General features: G+C 44.3%; 1 protein-coding gene across 1 annotated transcript in view; it reads right to left on the reverse strand.

Annotated features, from left to right (window-relative positions):
* PRPF39 (pre-mRNA processing factor 39) overlaps nucleotides 1-17,888 on the reverse strand; it is a 75,240-nt gene that overhangs the window by 56,929 nt on the left and 423 nt on the right. Inside the window, exons 2-5 of the mRNA XM_073577783.1 lie at nucleotides 7,403-7,728; nucleotides 6,833-6,958; nucleotides 6,104-6,222; nucleotides 5,362-5,529 (exon numbers count right to left, since the gene is read on the reverse strand). Of these exons, the coding sequence (XP_073433884.1) occupies nucleotides 5,362-5,529; nucleotides 6,104-6,222; nucleotides 6,833-6,958; nucleotides 7,403-7,705 (716 nt within the window). The 5' untranslated portion in view covers nucleotides 7,706-7,728. The remainder of the gene's footprint in view (nucleotides 1-5,361; nucleotides 5,530-6,103; nucleotides 6,223-6,832; nucleotides 6,959-7,402; nucleotides 7,729-17,888) is intronic.

Below are 17,888 nucleotides of genomic sequence, written 5' to 3' on the forward strand. Positions count from 1 at the left end.
CCCAGCCCAAAAGACTGGCATTGGTAGTCACCACTAGCCATTGAACCGGGAGAAAAGACTTCCCCTGATTGAGAGAAGAGCTCAGTGTCCACCATCTGAGAGCCTGCCTGACCATCAGGGATAAATGGCACCTGCTGTCGAGGGAGAAAGGGTTCCTGTCCCAAGCCGCCACAAGAGCATGTTGCGGGGAGATGGCCGCCGAGATTAGGAAAGGCGCTTCTCGTCCTGGACGAGAAGGGCCGGGAAAGTGGGCGTCATAGCGTGGGCGGGGCTTCAGGCTGCAGCCCACACAAGGCCGAAGCCGGGGACTAAATTTATCGGCGCCGATGCAGGGAGAGCCGCCGCTGTCAGAATGGCCCCACTTACGCCAGCGCCCCCCCAGACCACCTGCTCAGAGCCTTCCAGCCCTGACATTTACCCCAGAGAAGTTGCCGGGCGGCAAGTAAGCCAGCGATATATGGCGGGTACATGTCCTCCTGCTGCTGCTGGTCATGGACAGTGCAGGGGTTAAGGGGGTAACCCTCAATCCACCATCCCTTTAATTGTGAGGTGGAGAGCGACCGTCCGCCTCCTTCCACCATTCACTTTAACAGTGGTGGTACAGTGGGGGCTGCATGGATGCCAAGAGGGGGCCTCTGTACTTCCAAGGGGTTAAATCCCCTAGGATGGGAGAGAGCTAAATGTCCGGCATTAATCCTGTCTGCAGAACAGGATACATGGAGGCGACACTCCATGTGCTCAGCCGTTAAGGGTGCGGGGGATATCGGTGCCCTTTAAGGGACCAGTCGCCCCTAAAAAAGCAGAACACGCATGGCAAACCACATCGCTGGAGAGGATATGGGGAGGCGACACTCCCTGTGCTCGCCTGTTGATGGTTTGGGGAGATCGTAGCCTTGAAAGGATCCGTCGCCACTTCGTCCAATAGAAAAAAGTAAAAATCATAAAGTAAAATGAAAAAAAATAAAGAGCTTTTGCTCTGCAGACCAGACCAGTGTGCCTCCGACACTAAGCAAGAACTGCTTCTCTCGGAGCCAGCATGAGAGTTTATTTTGCAGAGCAGGAGCTAACTTTTTTTGTATTAACTTAGTGTCAGCCTCCTAGTGGCAGCAGCATAACACCCATGGTCCTGTGTCCCCCAATGAGGCGAAGGAAAAAATAAAACTCATGAAATAGGCCTAGACAGAAATGATGGTACCCTTAACTTAATATTTTGTTGCACAACCTTTTGAGGCAACCACTGCAATCAATCCATTCCTGTATCTGTCAATGATACTTCTGCACCTATCGACAGGTATTTTGGCCCACTCAAGAGCAAACTGCTCCAGTTGTCTCATGTTTGAAGGTTGCTTTTTCCAGACGGCATGTTTCAGCTCTGTCCAAAGATGTTCAATAAGATTTAGGTCAGGGCTCATCAAAGGCCACTTCAGAATAGTCCAATGGTTTCCTCTTAGCCATTCTTAGGTGTTTTTAGCTGTGTGTTTTGGGTCATTATCTGATTGCAAGAAACATGACCTGCAACTGAGACCAAACTATCTGACACTGCGCAGCACATTTCTCTCTAGAATCCATTGTACCCTGCACAGATTCTAGACACCCTGTGCCAGATGCAGCAAGGTAGCCTCAAAACATAACAGAGCCTCCTCCATGTTTCACAGTAGGGACCGATGTTATGAAAGTCACCGGAGGAGGAAAAAACAAAAATGCAAGCTAAGTCCAGAAAACGAGAGAGGTTGGTAGCTAGCGGATTGCAGACCCCTGATCCAGCCGTGGAGCATTCCTACGGTGGTCCTAGATGCCTCTTCACAGCCGGAGAACTAAATAAGCCTAAAGAAAGGGGAAATCTAAACTGCCCCAGAGCAGACCCCAAAGCAATAGACAGCCCCCAACATGTATTGTCGGTGAAAACAGATGAAAACACAAACACAGACAGAAAGACAGGCAGAGCAAATGATGGGGCCCAACGGAAAGGACAGAAAAGATGCTGGCTGCAATCCGCAAAAACCCTACCAAAAATGTCCCAACACGTCTGATAGGAAAAACGGCCCTGAAGTCACTAGACTTCAAAATCCCTATATCAGCACTCCAATATATTCTGAAGACAGAGCAAGAGAGATTAACCAGGACAAAAGGGAAATTCAGCAGAGCCCCAACCGGGGCTGACAGAACACAAAACTAAGCAAATCAGACAAAATCTCATGGAACAATAACAGAGCAAAACTTAGCTTTAGAAGACAGGAACTGAACTGGAGGCCAGAGCTCAAAGCAGAGAAATCACCAGCAACCCTACAGGGCGTCGGCTGCCTTATATCATAATCTATTCATCTCTAAGCTCCTCAGTCTGTTCATATAAAGATCATTCATTGTGCAACACCCAAGTAGTGATCTCCGAGGCAGAGGTGATACGCATCCTGAAGAGACTTAAGGTCAAAAAGGCACCAGGCCCTGATGGTGTATCTCCAATGTGTCTGAAAGTATGTGCTACCCAGCTTGCCCCTATACTGACAAATATATACAATGTGTCACTGAAAGAGTGCGTTGTACCTCAGTGTTGGAAAAGTTCCACAATTATCCCTGTCCCCAAGAAAGTGGGATGCTCTGAGTTGAACGACTATAGACCAGTAGCACTCACTTCTGAAAGTTATGAAAGCTATGAAAGTCTTCGAAAGAATTATGTCCCACCTGATAAAATTCACGCAGAAGCTATGGGACCCGCTTCAGTTTACCTATAAGGAGAATCGTTTGACAGTGTCGTTTGCCGATCTGGCACTGAAGTACATTTTGGATCATACAGATGAACTGCACTCATATGTCCGGATTCTTTTCATGGACTTTAGCTCAGCGTTCAATACCATTGATCCGAATTTACTTCATAAGAAAATGGTAGCTCTTGGAGTCCCTCGCAACTTATGCTTGTGGATTTATAACTTCCTGACAGCCAGGATACAGAGTGTAAAAGTTGGACCATTCACTTCGGACACCTTGGTCACAAACATCGGGGCACCTCAGGGGTGTGTTTTGTCCCCGTTACTGTTTTCTCTCTATACGAATGATTGCATCTCTTCAGCAGACTCAGTAAAAATCTTGAAATTTGCCGATGATATGACACTGATTGGTCTCATCAGGGGAAATGCTGAAGACTTGTATCGGAGTGAGGTGAAAAGAATATGTGACTGGTGTAAAGCCAATAATCTTGTACTCAACACAAAAAACTGCTGAGATGGTTGTGGATTTTACGAAAGATCAACATGAGATACTTCCAATCTACATCCATGACGAAGTGGTTCTTAGGGTCACAGAGACCAAATTCCTTGGTGTTATCTCTCATGATCTTAAATGGGGGGGGGGGAAACGTAGATGCGGTTATAAGAAAAGCACAACAGAGGATGTTCTTCCTGCGTCAGCTGAAAAGATATGGTTTGTCTAAGAATCTGCTGATCTTATTCTTTAATGCTGTCATCAGATCTGTGATTTGTTCCTCTCTGATAGTCTGGTATGGGGGAGCCACTGCGCATGACAAACTCCTCTTACAAAGGACTTTCAGAACAGCAGAGAGAATTATACGTTCCCCCCTGCCTAAAATCCAGGATCTTTTTGATAAGAGTATTCGATCCCACGCATTGAAAATTTCATCTGATCTGTCTTACCCGGGACACTTCTCATTCCAACTACTCCCTTCAGGACGTCACTTCAGAGTCCCCAAATGCAGCACCAACCGCCATATGAACAGCTTCTATCCACTCTCTGTTCAACAATTAAATCGTCATGTGTAGACTATATACTGTATCTGTCTTGTTAGATGTTACTTGTTGTATCTGTTGTTATATATTATGTTGCCTCTTTGCCACAAAGAATTCCTTGTATATATGTAATATGTACTTGGCGATAATAAATTTGATTGATTGATTATATCCACTCAGATTCCGGATGTCCAATCGCAGTCCACCTGTTCAGGTGACAGGGTTCTCCCATCCAAATCCGTTTCACCACCTCCTTTCACCAGCAGAGGGAGTTCATCGGACATTAAAGGTGAACGAGAAAATGAGCTCGCAACAGACAGAGTTCTTTTCTTAGAATGCTTCATTTTTCCATCTGTGAACATAGAGCTGATGCGTCTTGCCAAAAAGGTCAATTTTTGTCTCATCTGTCCATAGGACATTATCCCAGAAGATTTTTGGCTTGTCAACATGTAGGTTGGCAAATTCCAGTCTGGCTTTTTTATGATTTTTTTTTTTTTTTTCAACAATGGTGTACTCCTTGGTCGTGTCCCATGAAATCCACTTTGGCTCATACAACAACGCATGGTGCAATCTGACACTGATGTTCCTTGAGCTTGAAGTTCACCTTTAATCTTTTTAGAAGTTTTTCTGGGCTCTTTTGTTACCATTCATATTATCTGTCTCTTTGATTTGTCATCAATTTTCCTCCTGCAGCCACATCCAGGGAGGTTGGCTACAGTCAAAAGGAGCTTAAAATTTCTGAATAATATGTGCAACTGTAGTCACAGAAACATCAAGCTGCTTGGAAATGGTCTTATAACGTTTATCTTTAACATGTTCGTCTATGATTTTTTTTCTAATCTCCTGAGACAACTCTTTCCTTCGCTTCCTCTGGTCCATGTTGAGTGTGATACACACCATGTCACCAAACAGCACAGTGAGTATCTGTAGCCCTTCCTACAGGCCCACTCACTGATTCCAAGATTGTAGACACCTGATGCTAATTAGAGGACACACCTTGATTTAACAGGTCCCTTTTGTCACATTACTTTCAAGGGTACCATCACTTCTGTCCAGGCCTATTTAATGAGTTTTATTTTTTTTTTTTTTTAAATTCTGTGGAAGCATGGTTGAAAAGTAATGTCTGACTTTCATTTGTTCATTTTCATACATTTTTTAATTAATACTCTTTTCTGATTCCAGTTATTTCTGTGACCATTGTGGGTTTTTCTGTCATTAGACGAGGGGTACCAACAATTTTGACCACGTGTGTATGTGAATGCAGCAGAGCTGCTTGTGTATGTATATGTGCGCTGTGTGAATAACACTGCGGAGACACAAAACAATAAATTTCCTACCTCCCTATTATACCCTAGTACATTAAAATTAGTGATAATGGCCTCTCCACCTGCGACGGAAGTTTTAATAGGAAAAAATGTTTTCCCATTTGTCTTATGGTAAGGTGCGTCTTCTAGTCTGAAAAATACAGTATAATTGTTTTTTTTCCCCTCTTAAAATCATTTTTCTCTGATCGCTCTCACAGACAATGCCTGTTCACATATTACCTCGTCTTAATTGATTTTCCGGCTTGTACATTTTTCCTTATTATATAAAAACCCCACAGTGTCGATAATACTTAACTTACTGTTGAAAGTGGTGAGTATATTGCTGTGTTGGTATTCCCAGAAGGCGGCTGTATATACAGGTGACTCCACTTAGATTGCCCTGCTCGGCCTCATGGGCAATATACATTTCCCATAACTTATCTGAACGAAACTCTAGACCTGCTGACATGATGGCATGCTCGAATGTCCTGCAAGATAAAAAAATGGGTCAGAATCATGGTGAAAACAAACCCCACAGGGATCTCATCTAAAGACGTCACATACTGTAAAACTGCAATGATCTTATATAGGGAATCTGCAGGTTACAGTGGGAATACCCATGCCCCTTCCGTCCTCGGCTACTCTAGGCTTCTCCTCATCAGCGCCAGTCCCACTTTATGATTGGCAAGAGAAGTTCTCAACTCTGCTTTCCACTGTCAATCAAGCAGCACACAACCCATACAGCCACATGAGATGCTAATTTGCATATGAAAACAAGACGAGTTTCAGAGCAAGGAAGCACCAGATCGCAAAGAAAATGGTATCACTGGAAAGAGTATTACATAGCACTGGCACGCAGGCTAAGAGAAATCTTACTGACATTCCCTTTAACAAAACCCATCAAAGCAAAAACAATTTAGCCGTAGCTAATAATTTTTCATTGTAAAAATATAGACAAAGATTAAGACATTTTTTTTACAATGATAATGCATACAGCCACAGAAATGAATGGGCTCAGTGTACCTCTGGAGCAGTCATACTTGACACTGTTGAATAACTCACCCTCTCAGCGTGTTAGAGGTCTCCGGGTCAGCTGGATCTAAAGTTTCTTTTAAAAACTGAAGATAATGTATCCAGAGGTCAACACTTAAGGTAACAGCCTGAATTCCTCTACGATATACCTATGCAGCAAGATAAAAGAAAGAGAATACGCCAAGGGCAATTATATATTTCTTGTCCCAGGAGAAGAATTTGTATCCGGTCAACCTTACAAATTTTGGTATTTCATTGAAAATCTTGCCATTACCATAGAAGTGGAGGCTGGATAGAACATGGCTTATGTTCTGAGCTCCACTTGCAGTGAGTCTTGATCTTCAATGCGCAGCTGTATTCTTAGCAGGAGCTGAGGGCTGGCTTTGGGGTACAGACCTTAAGGCACAGACCCATTAGATTCTCATTCACAGCGTCTGACCACAAATTCAATAAACAAGTAGCAAAATGTAAACCAGCAAAAATAAAAAAAATACTCTAAGCCACCACACAACGAATGACAAAGCCCTGCCCTACTTGTTAAGCTGCAGTGTAATATTGGCTTGCACTGCACAGCTTGACAAACTGTGAAGATTTAAGGCACCTGTCAACAAAGAAAGGAGATATTAGGACAAATGTCACGCTTAGTGACAAATGCTGTAGTATTAATCCTGTTTTGACCTTACACATAGGGGAGGCCTACCGCAGGCCCTAAGCCAATGTCCAGTCTTCTGCCTAATGTCTACATATCCTCGTAATTACCTCATCTGCCTCCATGATGTTGTTGCTCCGCTTTTCCAGATCAGCATACTTCTTCCAGTAGCCATAACAGTACGGATAACGAGTGAGGAACATGTCAAACACTCGCCGAATAGCAAATATGTGATTCTAAATAGGAGACAAATACAAAAAGCTTATCAGGATGAAACAAGTCAACTAAAACAATGCGTGGGCTAGCTATTTTATTTTTGTTGGGCAACAGTTTACGTAGTGATCTGAGCTATCCCCAGCTCCTTCACCACAGGTTATCACTAGGGTCCATCATTGTCACAGCAGAAGGACCCACACTAAAGAGGAAAAATTCATAAAAATATGCAATCACTCACAAAAGAAAACCCCTGTAAAATCGCATGTAAGAGGTAGTACAGGATAAGGAGCGGCGGCAGGCTCCCCCCCCCTCCTCCAGTGCAGTGACTGCAGGCTCTCCCACCCCGCGCAGCACAAGCAGGCTCCCCCACACCCCCTTCCTGTGCAGCGCCAGAAGGCATCCCCACCCCCCTTCCTGCGCAGCGGCAGCAGGCACTGTATCAGTTGTACAAGATAGTTACTGACCTCTTGTTCAACATAATGCAACATGTAGGTCCATGTAGTGAAATCCTCAGGATTTGCTTCTACGGCCTTCCAATACTTGTCAAATTCTGGAGGAAGAGGCAGCTCGGGCTCTACCTTCTCAGGCGGTTCGGCCGCTTCCTCCACGTCACTGTTGGTATCTTGTTCTGGAGATTGCTCCATTGCAGTCACTTCTAATATATCTGCATTGTCTTTATTAGGCTGTGATGCCTCTGTGGGGACCTCAGCAGCGTCCTCCTCCTGATTCTGTGCCACAGAACTAGGGTCTGGCTTTGGGTCCTGCATGTTAGCCAGATATTTTTGTGGATCTGAAAAAGAAAATAGAAGCTGATAACACCCCTGCCACATTTGCATAGTAACATAGTTATTAAGGTTGAAGGAAGACCACGTCCATCTAGTTCAACCCAAAGCCTATACTAACCTGCCCTAACATGTTCATCCAGAGGAAGGCAAAAAAAATCCCATGTGGCAATCAGAAGGCTTCACATTGGGAAAAAATTTCCTTCCCGACTCCACATACAGCAATCAGACTAGCTCCCTGGATCACAGCAATATCAAGAAAATTGTATATATATATATATATATATATATATATATATATATATATATATATATATATATATATATATATATATATATATATATATATACCCTGTAACATTATACTTTTCAAGAAAGGCATCCAGGCCCTTCTTGAATTTTAGTTGGGAATCACTCATTACAACATCATATGGCAGAGTGTTCCATAGTCTCACTGCTCTTACAGTAAAGAACCCGCGTGAGTATGCTTAAACCTTCTTTCCTCCAGACGTAGAGGATGCCCCCTTGTCCCCGTCACAGGTCTAAGAGTAAAAAGATCATTAGAAAGGTCTTTGTACTGTCCCCGCATATATTTATACATTGTAATAAGATCACACCTAAGCCTTTGATTTTCCAAACTAAATAACCCCAAGTGTAATAACCTGTCTTGGTATTGCAGACCCCCAGTTCCCTAATATCCTTGGTCGCTCTTCTCTGCACCCGCTCCAGTTCAGCTATGTCTTTCTTATACACCGGAGACCAGAACTATACACAGTATTCTAAGTGTGGTCGCACTAGTGACTTACATAGAGGTAAAATTATGTTCTCCTCATGAGCATCTATGCCTCTTTTAATGCATCCCATTATTTTATTTGCCTTTGCAGCAGCTGCCTGACACTGGCCACTAAATGCGAGTTTGTCGTCCACCCATACACCCAGGTCTTTTTCAGTGACAGTTTTGCCCAGAGTTTTACAATTAAGCACATAATTATACATCTTGTTCGTTCTACCCAAGTGCATGACCTTACATTTATCCCCATTAAAGCTCATTTGCCATTTATCAGCCCAACCTTCTAGTTTACATAAATCCTCCTGTAATATAAAATTGTCCTCCTCTGTACTGATTACCCTGCAGAGTTTAGTGTCATCTTCAAATATGGAAATTCTACTCTCTATGCCCCCTACAAGGTCATTAATATGTTAAAAAGAGGCGGGCCCAAAACTGACCCCTGTGGTACCCCACTGCTAACCGTGACCCAGTCCGAGTGTGCTCCATTAATAACCACCCTTTGTTTCCTATCCCTGAGCCAGCTCTTAACCCACTTACACATTTTCCCCTATCCCCATTTTTCTCATTTTAGGCATCAACCTTTTCTGTGGCACCGTATCAAAAGCTTTTGAAAAGTCCATGTACACCGCGTCCACTGAATTCCCTTGGTCCAGTCCGGAACTTACCTCTTCATAAAAGCTTACCAGATTAGTCTGACAGGATTGGTCCCTTGTAAACCCATGTTGATATTGGGTCATGAGGTTATTCTTCTTCAGATACTCCAGTATAGTATCTCTTAGAAAACCCTCCAGGATTTTACCCACAGTTGAGGTTAAGCTCACTGGCCTATAATTTCCAAGTTCAGTTTTTGTCCCCTTTTTGAATATTGGCACCACATGTGCTATACGCCAGTCCTGTAGTACAGACCCTGTTATTATGGAATCTTTAAAATAATGGTCTATGACTGTACGCAATTCCTGCAGTACTCGGGGGTGTATCCCATCCGGGCCCAGAAATTTGTCAATTTTAGTGATTTTTAGACGCCGCCGTACTTCCTGCTGGGTTAAGTGGGTGACATTTAATAGAGAATTTTTATCCCTGATCATGTTATCCGTCATGGGATTTTCTTGTGTAAATACTGTTGAAAAAAAGTCATTTAGCATATTGGCCTTTTCACTCAGACTATTTTCAAGGAGACCAACACTATCATTTTTTAGTTTCTTACCATTTATGGAGTTAAAGAATATTTTGGGATTATTTTTACTTTCTCTGGCAATGAATCTCTCTGTCTCAATCTTTGCTGCCTTGATTTGCTTTTTACTTGCTTTAATTCTCTAAATGCTTTCTTTTTGTCACTTATTGCACCCCTTAGGGTATGTGCACACGCTGCGGAATGCTCTACGGATTTGGCAGCGCGGATTTTGTAAAATCCGCAGGTAAATCTGCAGGTCAAAAGACCTGCGGTTTAACCTGCGGATTAGCCTGCTTTTTTGCCCTGCGGTTTTTCATCTCCACAATGGAGGAGATGGCAAACCGCAGCAGAATCCGCAGAAAGAATTGACATGTCAATTCTTTCTGCTGTTTTGAAACCGCAGCAAATCCTCGCGGAAAATTCTGCAGCATCTGCACAGCGGGTTTTTTCCCATAGCTTAGAATGCTATTGTACACCGCAGCAAAAACTGCTGCAGATCCGCAGCGGCCAAATCCGCTGCGGATCCGCAGCGTGTGCACACAGCTCTATTTAACCGTATTGGTTTCTTCCTATGGCTAGGTAAGGTTTATCCCCATACAGTATATATTGTGCACAGGTCCTATTCAGGATGCTAATAAACGTCTCCCATTTTCTTTGTGTATTTTTATGTCTCAGGATATCGTCCCAGTTAATTGCACCAAGATCATCTCTCATCCGTTGGAAATTTGCTTTCCTGAAGTTTAATGTCCTTGTAACCCCTCTACTACATATCTTATTAAAGGATACATGACAACTTATTATTTTGTGATCGCTATTACCCAAGTGACCCACAACCCTTATATTTGATATGCGGTCTGGCCTGTTGGTTAATAGTAGGTCTAGCAGTGCCCCCCCTCTTGTTGGGTCCTGAACCAGTTGTGAAAGGTAACTGTCTCTCATAGTTGTCAAAAACCTATTGCCTTTGCTGGAACTGCAGGTTTCGGTTCCCCAATGTATTTCAGGGTAGTTGAAGTCCCCCATAATAATGACTTCTCCTTGAGTTGCAGCTTCATCTATTTGCTTTATGAGGATATTCTCTGTTGCTTCCATTATTTTTGGAGACTTATAACAAACCCCTATCAGTAATTTATTATTTCCCCCTCCCCTTATTTCTACCCACAGGGACTCTACATTTTCATTAGATTCACATATATTATCACGCAGGATGGGTTTTAAAGATGATTTTACATATAAACACACACCTCCTCCTCGCTTATTTGTACGGTCATTTCTGACCAGACTATAGCCCTGTAAATTAACCGCCCAGTCATGGCTTTCGTCCAGCCATGTCTCAGATTGCCCCACCATGTCATAATTATGTTCCAACAACATTAACTCCAATTCCTCCAATTTTGTTGGTGAGGCTTCTGGCATTAGTATACATGCACTTTATGTATCTCTCTGTACCTCTATTCTTTCTTAAATTATTAACTGTTCTAACCTGACACCCACAATTGATGGTATGGTGTAGTATATGGAGTACAAAGATAGTTGGCCCATTCTTCATTGATGCAAACCTCAATGCCACTGGATATCTGAAATTGCTACATGATGTGTTGCCCTTTTTATTCACTGAAGATGGCACGTTCCCTGAGTTTTTCCAGCAAGATGGTGCACCAGCACATGATGGGTGTCAGGTCCGAGCATTCCTACAAAGAACCTGACCCCCTTTGATAGCAACACCGCAGAAGAAATGCTAGTCTGAGTGTCAAGTGTGGGAGAAGAGGGCTGCATTGACAATCCAATACAATGGGCAGCACTTTGAACACATTTCATAAGTGGTCATAAACTTGTAAATAACTCATGAAAGAATAAACTTATGTTAAAACCAAGCACACCATTGTTTCTCTTGAGAAATTCTCAATAAGTTTGATGTGTCACATGACCTTCTTCCAATTAGAAAAAATAAAGTTGGATCCAAAATGACTGACTTCAAAATGGCCGCCACGGTCACCACCCATCTTGAAAAGTTTCCCCCCTCCCATACACTAATGTGCCACGAACAGGAAGTTGATATCACCAACCACTCCCATTTTATTTAGGCATATACATATAAATGGCCCACCCTGTATAGTAGAGACGTATACCAACACACAAGTATACAATAAAGGCTCCTTAAGAATATGCCTGTAGTGTGCATGTATTTTAACACTTAGCAATCACAGTCTTCTCCAATTTTCTGAACCATAGCGACCGCTATTCAGGCTGGCCGGCTTGTGTGTGGACAGGTAGTTGATTTCCCAAAGTAAAATACAGATCTTTGATGGAACTCTATTTACAAGGAGAAATATTTCGTGACCACACATTGCTAGCTAGCCTGAACTGTGGTCGTGTAGTTGAGGAGAGAATTTTTGCTTGGAGCTAGGTCCCAAAGAAGACGGCAGTCAGTGAGTATTTAAAACGCATCCACACTACACAGACTGAAAACGGATTAGGGAACATTTTTGCTGTAATCTTATCCCTGCATACAACAGTCTCTGGTCTTTACATCCTGGTCTACTCTTGACACACCGGAAATACCTGCTGAGCCACCCACCGGCCGCAGAAGTGACCCACCACACCCAGGGACTGGCCGAGCAAAACATCTTCAACATGTCAACACTGAAGAGACAGGCGGACAATAGGAAGCTGCCAGAACCGAAGACACACGTTCAGGCTGCGCCATACACGGCAAGTGTTGGCTGTCTCTTGTTGCCAGCACATGCTTCTAGCAGCACTGATCAGTACTAGCTGTCAATCCCTAAAAGCTTTTTTTTACCCATTAGGCTATGTGCACACGTTGCGGATTGGGCTGTGGATTTTTCCGCGCGGATTTGGCAAAATCCGCAGATTAGCCTGCGATTTCACACCTCTACAATGTTAAAGGTGTGAAACCGCTGCAGATTCCGCACAAACAATTGACATGCTGCGGATTGTAATCTGCGGCAAATCCGCTCTGAAAAATCCGCACCATGTGCACAGCGGATTTTAAAATCCATAGGCTAACATGGTAGAACTGCTGCGGATCCGCAGGGCCGGGTCCGCAGCAGAATCCGCAACGTGTGCACATAGCCTTATACATGCGGTGTTTCTGATGAGTGAGGATCCAGATCCTCAGTCTTCCACCAAATGGTGAAAAAATAAATAAATCACACCATTTAGTATAAAATGTTGAAAGTTTTTATATATTACAGGCATAGGTATATAGCTCTGGCAAAAATTAAGAGACCACTGCACAGTTTTATAAAAATCAGCTTCTCTACATGTCTGACAGCCATTCCATTCCAGTGTCAACTGAATTCCAACCAGAGTACACCTCACTCTGCTAAGGGTGTGTGCACACGCTGCGGATCTGCAGCGGATTTAGCCCTGCGGATCCGCAGCAGAATTAGCTGCGGTGTACAGTACGATTATTCCCTATGGGAATTAAAAACCTCTGTGCAGATGCTGCGGAATTTTCAGCGCGGATTTTTCTGCGGTTTCCGCGCTGAGGCCTCCACACGTATAGCTCCCATGTCTGCACCGTTCCCGAACTTGTCTCCCATAGAACACATTTGAGTTGCCAATTGCATCACCTTTACTTTTTAGTTTACATTTTTATTATTTTAAAATCGTAATATTTAGTTGCTAAAAAAAAAAAATATACCCAAACAAATTGTATCACTATAACCGCACTGAGACGGAGATTTTTCACCCCAAAATGAACGTTGTAAGTGTAAGGCTATGTGCACACGCTGCGGATTTGGCCTCTGCGGATCCGCAGCAGTTCTGCAGACAATGTACAGTACCATGTAAGTCTATGTGATTTACATTCTGCGTTTTTTTCTCTGCGGAAAAGCTGCGGTTTTGAATCCGCAGAAAGAATTGACATGCAATTCTTTCTGCGGATTCCGCAGCGTTTTACCATCTCCTCCATTGTGGAGATTATAAACCGCAGCCTAATCCGCAGGTCTTTTGACCTGCGGATTTATCTGCGGATTTTGCAAAATCTGCGCGGACGAATCCGCAGCAGATTCCGCAGGGTGTGCACACACCCTTAATGTGCTTCTGATTATGTGATCACCTGAACCAAATATTATTTAACGAAGGAAAGTATAAAAACCCTGCTGTGGTGTTCACAATCCTCTTGCAATAGGACAAGCTGGATGGCAAAACAAGTGATCGCAATATCCCAAAAGTAATAGGAATGAAAAAATTACTTCTAACCATGCCAAAGGAGTTGAAAAGGAAAGTCTTGAGTTAGGAAAAGAAGGGCTCAATTCTGGCTTTACTAGTAGAGGGATACAGTGAGCTTCATGTTGCCTCCATCCTTAAAATTTATAAGATGACAGTCAGTTACAACAAGGTCAAGCAGCAGACATTGGGGACAACAAAGCTACAGACCGGCAGAGGGCTGGTGGAAAGCATGCCAAGACGCATGAAAGTTGTGATTAAAAATCATGGTTATTCCACAAAATATTGATTTCTGAACTCTTCCTGAGTTAAACCATTACTATTGCTGTTTCTAAATGATTATGAACTTGTTTCTTAGCATTATTTGAGGTCTGCAAGCACTGCATTTTTTTTGTTATTTTGACCAATTCTTATTTGCTGAAAATAAATACAAAAGTTAGTACTTGGAAATTCAAAGACATGTTGTCAGTAGTTTATAGAATAAAAGAGCAATTCACATTTTACTCAAAAATATACCTATAAAGAGAAAAATCAGACAAACTGAAAATTTTGCAGTGGTCTCTTAATTTTTGCCAGAGCTGTAGGATTGCAGATTGGTGGTGATCTGGGTCCCGAGATCTCAATCTGTCAGCCAAACCAACACTCAAATCTGCAGCTCCTGCACAAGCTTAATATTAAATAGGGGTTGTTCACTACTAAAGGCAACCCCTTCTTGATCAAAATGTTTGACCCCGATAAAAAAATAAAGCCTACACTCACTTCCATGCGGGCGTCATTCCTGCAGTGTTGCACTCGTTCTATCTGGAACTCTCGTGCAGTGTTGCGACACGCAACTCCGGCGCCCAATCAGCGCAGACGTCACTGTCCCCACTCGTGGACAAATCAATCATGAAGAGGAAGTCGGGCCTGCAGCTGATCCAGGACTACCTATTCATGTTCGATTTGTCCGAAGGCAGAGACAGTGACGCCAGCACTGATTGGGCACCAAAGTCACAAGTTACAACACTGCTCCGGAGGAGAGTATAGGTTTTATTATTTTATCAGGGCCAAGCAAGGGGTATGACAAGAAGTTTTCCAAATAATGGACAACTTCTCTAAGTCTATGCATCCATACACCGCTCCGAGAGTGAATGTACGGACCCATAGCCTCACCATCAAGCCCTTACACCGCTCCGAGAGAGAGAACGTACGTACACACAGCCTCGCCATCGAGCCCGTACGCGCACACGGCCTCGCCATCGAGCCCGTACGCGCACACGGCCTCGCCATCGAGCCCGTACGCGCACACGGCCTCGCCATCGAGCCCGTACGCGCACACGGCCTCGCCATCGAGCCCGTACGCGCACACGGCCTCGCCATCGAGCCCGTACGCGCACACGGCCTCGCCATCGAGCCCGTACGCGCACACGGCCTCGCCATCGAGCCCGTACGCGCACACGGCCTCGCCATCGAGCCCGTACGCGCACACGGCCTCGCCATCGAGTCCGTACACTGCTCCGAGAGAAAACGTACGTACACACAGCCTCACCATTGAGCCCGTACGTACACACAGCCTCACCGAGCCTGTACACTGCTCCGAGAGAAAACGTACGCACACACAGCCTCACCATTGAGCCCGTACGTACACACAGCCTCACCATCGAGCCCATACACCGCTCCGAGAGAAAATGTATGTACACAGCCTCACCATCGAGCCCGTACACTGCTCCGAGAGAGAACGTATGTACACACAGCCTCACCATTGAGCCCGTACGTACACACAGCCTCACCATCGAGCCTGTCCACTGCTCCGAGAGAAAATGTATGTACACAGCCTCACCATCGAGCCCGTACACTGCTCCGAGAGAAAACGTACGTACACACAGCCTCACCATTGAGCCTGTACGCTGCTCCGAGAGAAAACGTACGTACACACAGCCTCACCATTGAGCCCGTACGTACACACAGCCTCACCATCGAGCCTGTACACTGCTCCGAGAGAAAACGTACGTACACACACAGCCTCACCTTTGAGCCCGTACGTACACACAGCCTCACCATCGAGCCTGTACACTGCTCCGAGAGAAAACGTACGTACACACAGCCTCACCATTGAGCCTGTACACTGCTCCGAGAGAAAACGTACGTACACACAGCCTCACCATTGAGCCTGTACACTGCTCCGAGAGAAAACGTACGTACACAGCCTCACCATTGAGCCAGCACACCGCTCTGAGAGAATGTACGTACACACAGCCTCACCATTGAGCCAGCACACCATTTTTGAGAGAGAACATAGTCACACGGCCTCACCATTGGGCACGTACACCACTCTGAAAGAGAACGCATGTACACAGCCTCACCATAGAGCCCGTACACCGCTCCATGAGAGAACTTACAAACACAGCCTCACCATAAAGCCTGCTCCGACAAAGAACATACAGTCATATAGCCTCACCATCGAGCCTGTACACTGCTCCGAGAGAGTACATATAGACCCATAAACTTACTATCAAACCTGTACATCAACATATGCAGGTGCTGCGGAATTCAGAGGGATGTTTTGACTGACCGCTGGAGGATGCCGCACCAGGATCCCAACGATCAGCAACACTGTACAGCAGCCTGTATAAAAACTTTTTCCAAAACATTAATCCATCGGGCACATTCAGACGGCAGTACAAATGGGTCTGAGATCGGAGCGCAATCTACCGCCTGACCTGAGTGTGACGTATTCATGGAAATATGATCTTGGACTTGTTTTACGGAGGTCTGAATGTGCCTTACATGGTGCGATCCCTGTGGGGGGGGGGCATAGTCTTTTAGGCACCTATCACCCCCCCATGCGGGGTGCCCAGGGGTTGTTATGGCAGCCAGGTGCCTACTGAATACCACCATCTTAGGCTAGTTTCACACTTGCTTTTTTTTGCAGCGCGTTTTTCCCGCAAAAAAACGCATTGAAAAAACGCATACAAAAGCATACAACTGCTGCGTTTTTTTCAAGCATTTTTATGAGCATGCATGAAAAAAACGCAGCGTTTTTATGCGTTTGTATGCGTTTTTAGTGCGTTTTTACCGCGTTTGCGGTTTTTTCCAACATAAGGGTGGCCCCTCACACTAACCCAAACCATGACTTTACTAACCCTAACCAAATCATACTTAACCCTAACCCAAACCCTAACCCTGACCCTAACCCTTAACAAAACCATACTTAACCCTTACCCTGACCCTAACCCTTAACAAAACCATACTTAACCCTAACCCTGACCCTAACCATAACCCTGACACTAACCCTTAACCAAACCATACTTAACCCTAATCCTGACCCTTAACAAAACCATACTTAACCCTAACCCTGACCCTAACCCTGACCCTAACCCTAACCCTAACCAAACCATACTTAACCCTAATCCTGACCCTAACCCTGACCCTAACCCTTAACAAAACCATACTTAACCCTAACCCTGACCCAAACCCCAACCCTAAACCCCCTTAACTAACCCTAACTCTAACCCAAACCCCTAAATTCCATGGTTAAAAAAAAAAAACGCTGGTGCAAAAAAACGCATACATAAGCATGCCAATGCGCACATATGCGCACCCATAGGCTATAATGGCCATTTTTAGCGCAAAACGTGCGCATGCGCTTTTTTGCAGGGCCAAAAAATGCAACATGCTGCGTCTGGAAAATACCAACGCATACCCCAAAAAAACGCAGCGCATGAAAATCGCATACATGCGCATGGCAGCGCGCAGGTATGCGCACCCATGTTAAATATAGGGGAAAAAACGCATGCGCAGGTTAGCGTTTTTTTCCAGCGCTAAAAAACGCAAATGTGAAACCAGCCTTAGCGCTCCTCTCATTTCCAAGTGCTCAATCTATACCTAGGAGGCCTTAAAGGCACTGAAAGGAAAAAAAAATCTCGAAAAACCTTTTCACAATTTAAAAAAAAAAAAATAAAACATTTGAAACAAAATTTTTGTATCATTGTGTCTGTAAACCTGCAACCTAGATGTACAGTTAAAAAAATTAAGAT

This window comes from Dendrobates tinctorius, unplaced genomic scaffold (genome assembly GCF_039654945.1).
Source record: "Dendrobates tinctorius isolate UK_male_01 unplaced genomic scaffold, ASM3965494v1 ptg000057l, whole genome shotgun sequence".
NCBI classification, from domain to species: Eukaryota; Metazoa; Chordata; class Amphibia; order Anura; family Dendrobatidae; genus Dendrobates; species Dendrobates tinctorius.